This window comes from Crassostrea angulata, chromosome 4, assembly GCF_025612915.1.
Source record: "Crassostrea angulata isolate pt1a10 chromosome 4, ASM2561291v2, whole genome shotgun sequence".
NCBI classification, from domain to species: Eukaryota; Metazoa; Mollusca; class Bivalvia; order Ostreida; family Ostreidae; genus Magallana; species Magallana angulata.
The window spans coordinates 398908-415505 of record NC_069114.1 but is presented as its reverse complement, the minus strand read 5'-3'; the positions used below and the strand labels follow the sequence as shown (position 1 = coordinate 415505).

At 36.1% G+C, this 16598-nt stretch overlaps 1 protein-coding gene across 2 annotated transcripts; it reads left to right on the top strand.

Moving 5' to 3' along the window:
• Window positions 1-1507: 1507 nt before the first annotated feature.
• LOC128180901 (C-C chemokine receptor type 7-like) lies at window positions 1508-16366 on the top strand. 2 transcript variants are annotated; one of them, XM_052849091.1, is made up of 2 exons: window positions 1508-1616; window positions 14585-16366. In XM_052849091.1, exon 2 carries the CDS (start codon window positions 14655-14657, stop codon window positions 15717-15719), a length of 1065 nt encoding a protein of 354 aa, XP_052705051.1. In that variant the 5' UTR covers window positions 1508-1616; window positions 14585-14654; the 3' UTR covers window positions 15720-16366. The 2 variants fall into 2 exon arrangements, with proteins under 2 accessions (XP_052705051.1, XP_052705053.1); XM_052849093.1 differs by having other exon boundaries at window positions 1549-1641.
• Window positions 16367-16598: the final 232 nt, after the last annotated feature.

Here is a 16598-nt window from a genome sequence, read left to right as displayed (position 1 = left end):
GAAGGGTAAGTTCAAATTAATGGAAGAGCTACAGTAACAGCCACAAGCGTGAACTTTGATTCTTGCTTGTGACGTTGCATTTTACAGCGTTCAACGTTTGTGACGTCATAATAAAACTAGTCATTCTAACCTTTGAGTACCCTGTGTGTGTTAGAGTCTTATAACTGCAGTATCTTTTCACACACTTTACATGCAAAACATATTTGGAATGTATATATAGTGTTATGAATGCTGTACGTGTATCTTTCAACACACTTTACAAGCAAAAATTAAGTGGAATACAAATATTATACAGTTCGCCAATCGCAGAGAAAGTGTTAACTTATAACACCTACTTTCTCATTTTTCATAATCTATCCTTGACACGAGATAATGCATGCACCGCAAGATTTAACCATTTATTTTATATTATATACAATGTTAAACTTACTTTATGGTATCTAACGTCACTTGCACACTAATGGAAGACGTAGCTGTTCAATCTAATTCATTTTTATTTCCAAGAAAAAACTAGTACGAAGCTGCAGAACTGTAGCTCCACGGAAAATTCCGAGCTGACGGACCGTGGAGTTACAGGCCCATCCATACAAAGACTGTATATCTGTGGCGCTCAGAAAATTGTGTGCGGTTTGGACTAATAATCCTAATTAAGAAATACGTTTATTCTGTGAAAATAAATGCTAAAAAAGACATTTTACTACTGAATCACACAAGTATTTACTTGCCTCAAACGTTTTCCTAAACATCCTAACCGACCTTGGAAAGTGAAGTCAATAAATTCACGTCGGAATCAAGAGCCGCCTTTTTACCTGTATACAAACCACGCCATTTTAATTTACAATACAAGGGAACATGCTTGCATTTAATCAAAGGCAGATTAAAATAATGATTTGATCTAATAAGTAAGTTTGATTGTGGCCCTACACGTAGGACACAGTTTAGGAGGTCATGGCAGACACGCTACCTTAATGGTTCTTTGATTTCTTTGATTTATTGACATGTACGTATAAGAACTTTCCCTTTCCTAATTTACACGAAATGTAAGGGGCCAGTGAATCTATTTTAACCTGAGCCTAGCATTTGGGTGGTTGTGTTAAATACCAATGTGACGAAGGCCTGTCTATTTCATTGCTGGCCACTCAGCCATTTCTCTTTAAAATCAACAAAATGGTCTTGCTTTTAAGCTTAGACGAGGCAATATGTGCCTATTTCAAAGAGCGTCATTTTAAATTGGTTACATCTTACCGCAAGTATTGTAAAATGTCTTCTAAGAACGGTCACTTACTTCGAAACCGACATTGGATTTATTGTTTTAATAGAACTATTTTCACATTATTTTTTTAAGTATATTTATTAGTCTTCAATATATATTTTTTTTAAATAAGTCTAACATGCATTGCCCCTTTGCTGGTATAATTGACAATTAAAATGTACGTGCTTCCGACCAGGGGATCGTGTGGAGTGGGTATCGATCCGTGCGGCGTGTTGTCTCTAGTCCCCTATATGAGTTCTGTAGCGATAGAATCGTTCCCACTCTCTCTCATGACCCACCACTGGAATAGCCGGATATTGAGTATCTAGAATGAACTATGAGAGGACTAACACACACTGACCAGGTAAATTATTTCATAAATTTAAGAGGTGGGTGAATTTTGTTTTTCTTTTTTATTGGCTTCATACTTTTTTCTACATGAAATTCAACTTTTATGATAAAAAAAATTAAGCGAACAAAAAATTAATGGAAAATTTAAAGAGAAAATATAAAGTTCATTGCATCATCAAATAAGTTTACATATATTTTACGGTTGTTTGGGACACCTGTCAGAATTAAAGTAGACAAAAGTATATTATAATTAAAATGCTTTCACAGGTTAAGATGTCATTTTTTTAACAATATTTAAGGAATGAATTCAATATATATTTGTTTTATACGATATAAAATGGTTTGGGGCAGTTTACGCTTTATAAACCGCGAAGCGGTTTATAAAAAAGCGTAAACTGTTTCAAACCATTTTATATCGTATAAAACTAATAAATATTGAAATCATTGCTTATAATTTAATTTTTTACTCTTCAGTTTACATAAAAACGGTCATTTGACCTTTTAAATGACGTAAAATTGTACAAAATTCAAACGTAAAGTCAGGCGTATTGATACGTTTTTGACGTTAGTCTTACTATGACGTAGGTAACATTCTTTATACGATTTAAACTAATTGTTTAGCCAATCAGAAAGCGCGTTACAACCAGAATTAAATTATTTGACCAAAAAGTATGTTAATAAAATGATAGATAATGTAAAAAAAATAAATAATAATAAACAACATCGGGAATCGAACTTTAGATTTTCATCTTTGTAATTTATGCTCTGACCCATTGTACTCCGCTGTTGAATATCTATTTTGGGGAAGAACACATTTTTTTTTTTATGAAATGACACTTGATGTTACATGCATCATTTATTTCGATATATAGGAAGTACATTGCAATACGGGGGTGTCCATTACCACCAAAAATCACTGAGTGTATTATCATTTCAAGATCAGTTCCCAGGTGTCGCTAAAGAACATTATACAAAATACTAGTAGGCTATAGATGTATTATTGAATGAGTTTACTCTATCAATGTATATTATAAACCTAACTATTACTATATGTTAAGTTAAAAAACTAAACTTGACCATGTTTAAAGTTAAACAGTTTGTATACGGGCCGAACTCGAAGAACAAGTGAATCTGTTTTTTCGTATGATCCAAAGGTCACTGATATTTGTTCTGTGAGTGTTCTGTGAATTCATCATCTAAGTCTGATAAAAAAAAGGTTTAAATTGTTGTCGCTGTGAATGAAAGGCATCATTACAAATCATAAATACCGATGAAAGTGTTGTGTTTATTAATTTTACACGAATCTGAAAAATTACGGCTATATCAGACCTTAATCGTGATTCCGGCAATGAAAAATAATTAAACTGTGCTATTTTAAGCTACTGACAACATAAAGCATACTGGAAAAATATGAGACACAGGGCGACAAAATATATTTCAAGGGAAAACATACATTGTTAAATGCATACATAGAGAAACAAACACTAAAAACACACATTTATATACACATATCGCAATCAATATTTTGAAAAGTATCTGGGGTTTTTTTAAATAATAAAATAACATGCTGTAGAGCGAGGTCAATGGTCAGCGAAGAACGGTGCTTGAAACTGCTGTCTAGTTATGATTTCCATGTACACTCGTGCGATTGAACAGTAAATTGGGAATTTGAACGCGTACAGGCGCCCCTCCCCGTTAATCATTACCCCCGTTAAGTGGTCTGGTTATGTCCGTCCATTGATCAATGGAATCAATCAGGACCGTATTGATGTCTGATTGAACTCACCACCAAGCTTCCGTCTGACCGCCATAACGAGGCTTTGTCAAGGGTTTACTAATCGCCCGATAACACCATTATCCTTCTGTCTGGTGTCCTCTGAAAAAGCTCGTCAAGTGATCGTTGCTCATTTTGTCTAGGCCGTAATGTTAAGTGTAGAAAGTTCTCTTATTGAAATTATAAAGAAGGAAAATATTCATGAATATTGAAATGATACAGAGTTTATAAGTACTGTAACGATTTTTGTTTTATTTGCGCTTGAGATTCTATTCTTAATTCCAATATTAATATTTTAAATTTGATGACACAAATAGGATTAATCAATCACGGTTTTTGCATTGAGGGTGATAATGCGAAATATCTCAATATAGAGTGATAAGATAGCCGAGATATGTCTACATGAAATAAAGCTATACAAGAACATATTGCAAGATATGATAAATGTATTATTGGCCAGGATAATTAAGGAATGCATTTTCATCCAGATAATACATTTTCAATCTTTTGATGGAGAACCGAGTTCGAATGCCGCTAATTAGATTATTTTGCAATGACGCAGATCGAAGCACGTGCATATGACTGCCATAAAATCAAATAATTTTCTTTAATTCCGTTTAAGTTTATGGCTCGAGCAACTTTGATGAGGAATCTAATTAGATAAAAGCTTGTTAGCAGATAAATTACATTACTGTCGCTAAAGAAAGTAATCTTTTAGTTGGAATAATTATACGTGATAAGAGAAGCTATTCTCTGACATTTAGCAAAGCAAAAAAAAACGCAGTCCTTGAGAAATGAGAACTAGGTAAATAGCGCATACATTGTCAACTATTTTATTGTGTGGATCACAGTGCAGTTCATTTTCATGTTTTAGAGATGCCGGGGGGGGGGGGGGGTTACGTTGTTGTTTTCTCTTTTTTTCGTTTTTTTTTTTAGTCTCAATTTCCTAATCTAAATTTAAGTTAAAAAGTGCTTCAATTTTATGAGGGTTCCATGAAAGAATGAAATAACCACATCACACAGGCACGAAGCAACCTAGCTGGGTCTTCAACCCCCCCCCCCCCCCCCCCCTTTAACTTTTTCAGACATTTTTCTTACATTTACTTATAAAAAACCAAATTATCATGGGATTTGTCCCCCTCCTCCCATTTTTGGGAAGCAAGCTATAAATGAAAGAGAAAATAAGAGAATCATCAGTGATATTGAGCCCCTCCCCCCGATTAGGGTTTTCATGATTATGCGATCTTGTGAATTTCTTTGAGTTTTCTTTTTTATTTTTTATTATTATTTTTTTTTTTTGCCGATCAAGAGTTTCTGGATGGGGCTGCCCCCACCTTACTTTAAAAAACAATGCTCCGTGCCTGATAAGAAAAACCATGTTCTGTCATGTAAATGGTACGCAATCTAAAGTATCAAGATCACCAAATGCCGACGTATCAAATCTCCGATCGTGGCTGGTGTCATAAGCCAGCTAAGACTTCTCTAAATAACACAATATATTGATATTTTGTTTATGTAATAAACGTTTATATAATTTTTGAATATGGCAATTGTTTGGGGTGTTATAATAATCAATTCATTCCGTTCTAATTCTGTCCTGCAATAGTCAACACTAGCTGTAATGATGAGGTAGCGGATTTATATTGAGGTGGAATAATACTTGTTTCGTTATGTAAGGACAGTTTTGCAAAATCAATCTCTACTGTGGTCATATTTCGGAATGAAAGAAAATAGTTCATAATACGATATATTGAAACAGTTTTGGTTGATTTATAGTTGAACTTCTCTGTTCTACGTTTCTTTGTGGTCGTTGATATCTAAGCATGCATAGATGCAGACTTAGATTACTGCCGAGAATAGAATAATGATGCTCATTAGAAAGGCGCCGTTCTTTTATTTTCGTTAAGTCAGGTCCGTCAGTCCCAGGCTTCAGAGTATAGCCGCTTATGGCGGATCACAGGAATCTGTGAGCCTCAAGTGCTGCTGCGCTCAGATCGAAGCAATGATATCTCCCTTACAGCGGGCACATCCGTACAATCCAACATGTATGACGTGTCTCAATGGGTAAAGCAGGATAGCCTTAAGATGAAGACGAACTAGTGCGATATAAACTATATAATGAACCTTTTGTCCGTATGTGTTAGTGCATGATTGACAGGGTTGACAATTGTTACATTTATAAAGATTTGAAATTCAAAAAAAATGTGCAGAACTTAAAGTATGTTTATGTGAATTTATTTGTATAGCAAAGGTATAGAGTGATGGAATTTTAAGTTTAGGTCAGAAAGGTTCCACATTTTTGGGGGTGGGAGTAGGAAGGGGAAATATATTTGAGATAAGTACTGGTATGATCAGTATGAAAAAAATATACTGCGAAACACAATATCTTAAAATTGCTTAGCTCTTCAGTTTATACTTCATGGCTTCCGTAACTTGTGGGAGTATCGTTCACGTTCTGGGCGTGGTAAATATGTGTGCAGTCGTACGTTACCATTGTCCTCGACATTCAATACGTGTTTGATAACTCTTTTGGGAAATCATTTTTTTACAATTTTAATTCGATGAAGTTAAGGTGTTTAACAAATGTATATGTCATGCTGTAGGAACGACTCTCTTGCGAGCAATAGGCTACTGTGACCGAATTACCGATATTTCATACAATGGATTTTATTTATATTTTACCGAATTTACGCCCATACGCTTAAGAGTCATGTTGTATATTTTATTTGATAAAATGAAATACTTGTATATCACAAAGGACAATGCGATGGCATCACCGACGTCAACCACCGAAGGAGTTGATAAATATAAATCATAGTTAAAAATACGAATTATAAAATCGACATAATATATGAATTATGTGACAGTTATCTTATTCAATAAAAGTATTTACATATATAGGATTCTATGCTTTTTTGCACATATACCATGATTATAAGAAATTCCAACATATAAATCCATACTGTCTCTTCACATGTTTGAAAAGTAGATCTAAAAATTTACCCGAACTTACAATGAGAGGACATTTTACATAATTTGTTATAACCATGAGAACAGCATCTCCATCCACCTATATATTAACACCTCGGGTACTGATATTGATCGCTGGATTAACTAACAGGTAAAATCTAATCTCTTCGCCATTCATACATCGTAATGAATCCTCTCTCTCTCTTTCTCTCTCTCTCTCTCTATCTCTCTCTCTCTCTCTCTCCTAATTTACAAGACAGAGATTACGATTTGTCAGATGATGCAACTAATTGAAGGATATCGATAGACCCCCATTGCCGGGTCGTTAGTGCCTCGTTATCACTTGTACGGGTGATACCGGGTCCTTGATCTATCACGCGCATATTTTCAGGTGAGAATGGCTGCTCATCTGCCATTGTAATTACTTACCATAATAATATCGCCTTGGTTGTACCATTAGCCGCACTATTGTCTAGTCATTGTAAATAAACATAATGATGACAGTAATTAGAATTATCCACATCAAAAGAACACTCTCAGTTCATATAGGAAAGTTTCATGTTGTTCAACCGTCCGATAAACTGTTCATGGCAAATGTCTTTTTATTACATTTTTTCTTTTTTTTTGCAAATTTTGATTCGTCATTCCAACATAAAACTGTTTAGGCTTACCCTACCGAATGCGTGGTTTTACCACTTTAATTTTGCAGAATCACATTAAACAAAACGATCACTTTGACCAATGCATACCCATTAAAATGTTAGCGTTATGTAAACTTATACAAAAGTTGGTTTTAGTCGCTTAGCTTGCTCAAAGACGTGTCAATAATATTTTTTTTTTTTCAATTTTCTTGCGATCAGAAAAGTTTGCATCCGAGAGAATTTTACACAAAGGGGAGCATTTAGAGATTAATTTTAGCGATTAATCATAAATTATTCGGATGGATATTTTACGGAAAGTAAAATAACGTTGTTTTTTTTGTGCACACCTTATAATGAATAAATTATCCTTAGGGCATTTCAGAGTAATCATATACATATGTTGCACATCTCTCTTGACAGATTTCTGGTGTTATATTTAAGGTCTTCCGTTTCCAATAGTGATTGTAGTGTTTTTTTTCTGTCTTTGTTTCTTTGTTGTTTTTTTCCCCTTTTTTGTCGGCAGAATTTCTCAGAAATGGCTTAAAAGATTTTCCTGAAATTTTTAGGACTGATAGAGAATGATAATATCTCGAGGCTTTTTTCTCATTTTTTAAAAATTTATTTCCGGTCGTCCGTTTCCTGTCCCGCGTCAAAAAACCTTGTTCCCTCGAGATTTTAGAATCGGCAAATACTAGAACATCGAAACTTTGTGGATGATAGACCTTTGTACGTAGATGTGTTTAAACTATTTTGTTTAGTTCGTCGTAACTTCCGGTCGTCACCGGAAGCACTTCAAAAATAATTATCATTACGCATTAATTTTTTTTTCCATAAAATAAATTTTTTAATATAAATCTATAAAAAGGTTAACTATGCAATGTCAAATCAACACTAAAATTCTACTTCCGGTGAGATATCTCAATTACCTCAGGTAGCTTTTTAAAAACACATTTTGTACCCGTGAGATCTCAGAAACTATAAGCGATCAAGACACGAAACTTTAGTGGGTGATAGACATTTGATTGAAGATGTGTTTTACCGGTTTCATGTTGCCTTCCGTCACTCCCGGTCCACACCGGAAGAGTTCAAACAAATCGAGCTGTTTATCAGTTTAACTGTTTTCCTTTGATATTTTTAGTTAGATAAATGAACAATAATGTACAATAAGCAAGTATACAAGAAATATTTAATACAATTGAGCACTTCCGTTTGTCCGTTTCCTGTCCCGAGACAAAAAACCTTATTTCAACGAGATCTCAAAAACAGTAACGATTTGAACAACCAAACTTTGTGGGGTGGTAAACCAATGTTTGTACATGTGTAAACACTATTTTGTTTTATCCAGCGTGACTTCCAGTCGTCACAGGAAGTATATCCAATTTTGTCTTTTTAATATACATGTATTTTGGTTATTTAGCATGGAAGTAACATTTTAGCAATAGAAATATGAAAGGTCATCTACACATGGTAAAAAAACCAAAAAAAGTTCTACTTCCGGTGAGACATCTCAAAAATCTCAGGTAGCTTTCTTTTATAAAAACAAAGTTCCAACAAGATCTCAGAAACTGTGAGAGATCAAGACACAAAATTTATATGGATAATGGACATTTGATTGATCATGTCTTCCAAGGTTTTTATTTGGTCGAACGTCATTTCCGGTTCTCACTCGAAGCGTTCAAGCAATAAAAGTTTTCCTTTTTTAAACTTTATATTTTTGAAACATTTTTTTTCAATTTGATGAACAGTAACGTACCGTAGGTAAATGCACTTAAATATCTACATTTAATTTCTTTAATAACTTCCGTTTGTTCGTTTCCGGTCCCGAGTCAAAAACCTACAAAAACCTTTTCTCAACGAGATATTATAACTAACAAAAACTTGACATCCTAACTTTGAGGAAAGACAAAACAATGTATAAAGATATGTTTACTAGGTTCTGTATAGTCTGGCGTAACTTCCAGTTGTCACAGAATGTACTCAGAAATTGACTTTTTGTCTTTTTCTTTTGTTTGTTTCTTGGGAATTCCTGTACAGTATATATTATATCCATTTTCTGTTAACAAGAGAAATGGTTTTTTGTACAGAATTAAACATGAGGAACGGAAGACCTTTTTGTTACTATAGCAACAAGAGTCTAGTTAATTTATATTTTTTCTTGTTTGCACCATATATTTATCTAGTCATTGTAAACGTGTAGGCTATTTTTAGTCATTTAGTTATTTGATGGTCAAATGAAAAATGACAAAAACAAACTGTCAACCATCACAAATCTCAAAAATCCATAAAACGAAATACAAATTTAAAGCAGAGCAACACGGACCTCTAAAAAGATAGAGATGGGATCAGGTGCCGAGGAGGAGTGAGCAAATCTGATTAAAATTAGCCTTTATGATACGCTACCGTTCGAGAGCGGTAGCGTGGAAGAAAAGGCCGGTTTTAATCAGATTGTTGATAATCAATCCCAAAATATAACAAACCGAAAAAAGTAAATTCCTTCGTAAACATTACATCGCTATTTCCGTTCAATCATTGTTGATTTTTGACTGTTGATAGCCTAATGGTGGTGTTTTTGTCGACCCTGTAAAATCTCTGCTATAATGGAATATTTCACGGTTACATATTATTTACGATGAATAGATTGTCGCTCCCTTGTGCCTACTCAGTCCTGCGTTTCTTCGCTAATTTGCCATTTTTTTTCTCCGGAAAATTCAAAATGATTGATGTGTTTTGAACAGGAAATTCCAGAACGCAGCAAAGTCGTAAAGATGAAGGTTGTGAGCTGGAATTCTAGGTAAATAACAGACACACTGCCGTTTGATGTCACGAAGAAGTCACTGTGTTGGGATATTACCTAATTGGACCCAACATCTAACTGACCTAGATACATGACGCGTCCCCTATACGCTGTTCAAAAATCTCTGATATGTGTCTCTGAAATACTCACATGAGTATGTGTCTCTGATATACTCACAGGTGTATGTGTCTCTGATATACTCAAAGGCGTATGTGTCTGTGATATACTCATAGGCGTATGTGTCTCTGGTATAATCACAGGCGTATGTGTCTGTGATATACTCTCATGCGTATGTGTCTCTGGTATACTCATAGGCGAATGTGTCTCTGATATACTCACAGGCGTATGTGTCTCTGATATACTCACAGGCGTATGTGTCTTTGAAATACTCACAGGTGTATGTGCCTCTGGTATACTCATAGGCGTATGTGTCTCTGATACTCTCACAGACGTACGTGTCTCTGATATACTCACAGGTGTATGTGTCTATGATATACACACAGGCGTATGTGTCTGTGATATACTCACAGGTGTATGTATGTCTGATATACTCACAGGCGTATGTGTCTCTGATATACTCACAGGCGTACGTGTCTCTGATATACTCACAGGCGTATGTGTCTCTGATAAACTCACAGGCGTATGTGTCTCTGATATACTCACGGGCGTATGTGTCTTTGATTTACTCACAGGTGTATGTATGTCTGATATACTAACAGGCGTATGTGTCTATGATATACACACAGGTGTATGTGTCTCTGGTATACTCCCAGGCGTATGTATGTCTGATATACTCACAGGCGTGTGTGACTCTGATATACTCACAGGTGTATGTGTCTCTGATATACTCACAACTGTATATGTCTGTGGTATACTCACAGGGTTAAGTGTCTGTGGTATACTCACAGGCGTATGTGTCTCTGATATACTCACATGCGTATGTGTCTGTGATACACTCACAGGCGTATGTGTCTGTGATATACTCACAGGCGTATGTGTCTCTGATATACTCACAGGTGCATGTGTCTCTGATATACTCACAGGCGTATGTCTCTCTGATATACTCACAGGTATATGTGTCTCTGATATACTCACAGGTGTATGTGTCTCTGATTTACTCACATGTGTATGTATGTCTGATATACTGACAGGCGTATGTGTCTATGATATACTCACAGGTGTATCTATGTCTGATATACTCACAGGTGTATGTGTCTTTGATATACTCGTAGGGGTATGTGTCACTGATATACTCACAGACGTATGTGTCCCTGATATACTCACAGGCGTATGTGTCTCTGTAATACTCACAGGCGAATATGTCTCTGATATACTCACAGGCGTTTGTGTCTATGATATACTCACAGGCGTACGTGTCTCTGATATACTCACAGGTGTATGTGTCTGTGATATACCCACAGGCGTATGTGTCTCTGATATACTCATAGGTGTATGTGTCTCTGATATACTCACAACTGTATTTGTCTCTGATATACTCACAGGTGTAAGTGACTGTGGTATACTCACTGGCGTATGTGTCTCTGATATACTCACATGCGTATGTGTGTCTGATATACTTACAGGTGTATGTGTCTCTGATGTACTCACATGTGTATGTGTCTCTGATATACTTACAGGCGTATGCGTCTCTGATATTCTCACAGGTGTATGTGTCTCTGATATACTCACAGGTGTATGTGTCTCTGATATACGCACAGGTGTATGTGTCTATCATATACTCACAGGTGTATGTGTCTCTGATATACTCACAGGTGTACGTGTCTCTGATATACTCACAGGCGTATGTGTCTCTGATATACTCACAGGCGTATGTGTCTCTGATTTACTCAAAGGTGTATGTGTCTATGACATACTGACAGGTGTATGTGTCTGTGATATACTCACAGGTGTATGTGTCTCTGATATACTCACAGGTGTATGTGTCTCTGATATACTCACAGGCGTATGTGTCTCTGATATACTCACAGGTGTATATGTCTCTGATATACTCACAGGTGTATGTGTCTATGATATACTCACAGGTGTATGTGTCTCTGATATACTCACAAGGGTAAGTGTCTATGACATACTGACAGGCGTATGTGTCTGTGATATGCTCACAGGTGTATGTATCTATGACATACTGACAGGCGTATGTGTCTGTGATATACTCACAGGTGTATGTGTCTATTATATACTGACAGGCGTATGTGTCTGTGATATACTCACAGGTGTATGTGTCTATGACATACTGACAGGCGTATGTGTCTGTGATATACTCACAGGTGTATGTGTCTATTATATACTCACAGGCGTATGTGTCTCTGATATACTCACAGATGTATGTGTCTCTGATATACTCACAGGCGTATGTGTCTATGACATACTGACAGGCGTATGTGTCTGTGATATACTCACAGGTGTATGTGTCTATTATATACTCACAGATGTATGTGTCTCTGATATACTCACAGGCGTATGTGTCTCTGATATACTCACAGGTGTATATGACTCTGATATACTCACAGGTGTATGTGTCTATGACATACTGACAGGCGTATGTGTCTGTAATATACTCACAGGTGTATGTGTCTATTATATACTCACAGGCGTATGTGTCTGTGATATACTCACAGGTGTATGTGTCTATTATATACTCACAGATGTATGTGTCTCTGATATACTCACAGGCGTGTGTTTCTCTGATATACCCACAGGCGTATGTGTCTCTGATATACTCACAGGCGTGTGTGTCTCTGATATACTCACAGGTGTATGTGTCTATAATATACTCACAGGTGTATGTGTCTCTGATATACTCACAGGTGTATGTGTCTGTGATATACTCACAGGTGTATGTGTCTGTGATATACTCACAGGTGTATGTATGTCTGATATACTCACAGGTGTATGTGTCTGTGATGTACTCACAGGTGTATGTGTCTATGATATACTCACAGGTGTATGTGTCTCTGATATACTCACAGGTGTATGTGTCTCTGATATACTCACAGGTGTATGTATGTCTGATATACTGACAGGCGTATGTGTCTATGATATACTCACAGGTGTATGTATGTCTGATATACTCACAGATGTATGTATGTCTCTGATATACTCACAGGCGTATGTGTCTGTGATATACTGACAGGCGTATGTGTCTGTGATATACTGACAGGCGTATGTGTCTCTGACATACTCTTAGGCGTATGTGTCTTTGATATACTCACAGATGTATGTATGTCTGATATACTCACAGATGTATGTGTCTCTGATATACTCACAGGTGTATGTGTCTCTGATATACTCTTAGGCGTATGTGTCTCTGATATACTCTTAGGCGTATGTGTCCCTGATATACTCTTAGGCGTATGTGTCTTTGATATACTCACAGGCGTATACGTACTGGAAGGGTAGGATTAAAGAATAAACCCTGTTTTTTAACTTTAGGATAGTAAAAAATTTTTTTTATCAATATAGGGATATTAAAACAGTTTGGCCTCGTGACCTTTTGAAACAGTTTTGCTGTAATATAAACAAATAAAATAGGGGTATATTAGGGAAAATATTTAAAAATGTAACTGTTTTGTTAAATCTTTTGGTTTTTATCAGTCGATATGTCATAGATTGAACTAAAAATAATCAGATCTAGATCCTCTAAACTTTAAATCTCGTCTTTTAAACATCGTTATTTTTTTAAATATAATAAACGAAACATATTTAATCAATATGCCTTTTTCCTTTTATTGTGGTTTTATTTTGTTTAATGTAGTGAAAATAAAAGCAATTTTAGGGTTTTTTAATAAAATATTTATATCTTTTAATGAAATAACGGTCGATTTCGCCTTTCGTGAATCTTTAATTGTTTCAATGTTATAAGACATACATTTTTCTACTTTTACTTTTTTAACAATATTAGCATAAAACTGTCGACATGAAAAAATTAAATTCATGTTAACAATTGATTTGCATTATCTTTAAGATTATTAGTAAGTTATTAGCGCCTATTGATTTGGCATAAGTCAATCGAAGAAACGGGGAATATTAACGATTACAAAATCGAGTTTTCCTGTCCACTTTATGATTCTGCACGGGTTTTGCCTTCTGGTTTTTTCTATCCCAAAATATAATTATCTTCATTTATTACAAATATCTATTTCACTTGAAATGAGACTAACTCTGCAGCCATACGTTTGTGAGAGATTATAACTGTATATGCCGAAACATGTATTCTGATAAACAAATATATTCTTCTGTTCATATACAAAAATGGAAATAGCAATTCTGTCCGTAAACTGTACCACATTGTTGAACGATAGCGAGAAGGGTTTCTCTGCCATAGGAAACACTCTAGGAACCATCTAACATTGTAAGCATAAATAATGGAGATGATTGGTTTTTACATAATTTTACCCCCGATCAGTAACTACCCATTTTAGATCGTTTATCCCCTCATCAGAGATGTGATATAACTCGCTAAGTCATTGTAAACTGCGTCTGTAAGGGCAGGAAGGTTTTAGCATGCATGTGATAGTGTGTAGTAAATCGTGACAGAACAAAATATAGCATGCTGGTGTGTTTGTAGTGATTTGTGAGAAACCAACTGTTCGCAAAAAAACACAATGACGGAAAAAACCATTAGGTAGATATTGCAATTCAGAGAAATAGAATCGATGTTTTTCCTGTGTTTCTTGTTGTTCACACGGGAAACAATTCGTCACTAAGTGTGTTAAACTAAGTAACTCTCTGACCAATCAGATTTATTATTCTGCTTACTCAGTACATTTGATTATTTATTCTAGGTCCTTTGCATTAAGAGGACGTCAGTTTGAACCGTCAAACTTTTAGAAAGAAGAGACTGCAGCCACAGCTATGAATTCCTCTAATAACGACAGCTTTGTGGATAACGATCCAGAAGATGTCGTCAAGATATTTGCAAAGATCCAGAAATTTTCGAACCCGTTGTTCTGTTTCGTGGGGCTGATCGGGAGCCTGCTGGCATTGACGGTGTTCCTCAGTAAGTCCCAGCGCTCCACTTCCTGCTGTCTGTACCTGGCCGCGCGGTCCGTCTCCGACATCGGCTTCCTGGTCTCTCTCATTATCGTCTGGATCACTGACGTCTGGGACGCGTCCATCTTTAACTCCCAGGGAACCTGTCAGCTGACCATCTTCCTGTCGTACATCTGTGGTTTCCTGTCTGTGTGGTTCGTGGTGATCGTTACTGCCGAGAACTACATCCGGATCTGCCATCCCTTCTCCGTGAAGAGATACTGCACGGCCAGAGTATCCAAACTGGTGATTAGTGTGTTCCTCTTGCTTGCTCTGGCTGTGTATAACTTCCCTCTGTGGACGCTGGAGATTTACCAGGGCCGATGTACCGGGAAACGCCGCTACGACGAACTCTTCCAGATGTTCATCCACGTGGACACGATCCTGACTCTTGTCCTCCCGGCTCTTCTCATAACCTTCTTAATGGTCGCCATAACATTTAGTTTATTCAGAAGTTATCATCGGCTGCGGAGATTGAAGGGAAAACGACTGGAGAAGAAAAAGTCGAGGAAAACCAACCACTCCAAAGTGACGACCCTTCTGTTCACTGTGTCTCTTGTGTTCCTTGCACTGAACCTTCCAAGTCACGTGATAAGAACCATCATGACTCTGTCGAGGTACATCATGCATCGTTCCCAATTCACGACCACCGAAATGGTGTTACAGAAACTGTTTTACACCTTGTATTATTTGAGTTATGCTATAAATATATTTATTTATCTTTTATGTGGTACACGGTTTCGTAAAGACTTTTATAAAATGTACATCGAATGTTTCGCAAAAAGTTGCAAGGGGAAGAAGTTAATGAAAACGGACTCTTCCTGTGCTCAACTTCTGAACAAACATTCCACAAAAGTAGATCTCGCCTCCAACGGTACAGTGGTCTAAAGGGAGCTCAGAGAGGAATACATATGTAGGACGAACTTGTGATTGGTTTGAGAAAAAAGAGGGGTTTAACTTAGCCTCCATTTGTGTGATATGCTTGTAACTTAATCATCGGAATAGTGTTGTTCTGGCATACCGTAAAAATGAACGAACAACAATAGAAATATGTCTTTGGTAAGATATAATTATTGTCTTCAGGAAAGATAATTTTAGTGACGATTTATTATTGAGAGTAAATGGGTCATTAATTTTCAGGTTGTCATGCCAGTCAATGATTTTGTTCTTATTACATTTCAAAACAGAATGAAAAAACAATGATGTAATTTAGGAATAATTGAATCTGGATGAATGTCCGACAACTATAACAAAAATGTGCTTGCTTACACGCCCTCCTTTCAGGCAATAACAGAAACTAACGTCATTAATGTACACGTGCGATGATGTGTTATCGAAATTCCAAAGATTTCTCTTGCACGCTTTCTAATTATCGATGGCCCCTTTGTATATTCACAAAGAAGTGGGCGCCTCGTTAATATGATAAATAAGTAGAAAATCAATTTACCAAGTTTGCGTAACATTAGAACCATTTTAACAAGAGTTTGGACAGGGGAGAATGCCTGTCTATTTCATTGTTGACCACACATAGCTTATTGAAAATTGAAATTAATAAGATATGAACGAAAGAAACAGACAGCTACGTCCTAACGAAAATCCAAGCTCTTGTTAAAATGGTTGTAACGTTACGTAAAGGTTAGATTAATGATTAAATTCAGAAACGAACAAGGCCGTATGAATTTCCGCACAGTTATACTACTGGGTTTAAATAAAAGGGGAGTACGTTATCAACGAAAATACATTCATGTAATTGCGTGAAGCATTTTA

Coding starts and splice junctions, on each gene's coding strand:
- LOC128180901 (XM_052849091.1), top strand. CDS start 14,655: ATGAATTCCTCTAATAACGACAGCTTTGTGGATAACGATCCAGAAGAT.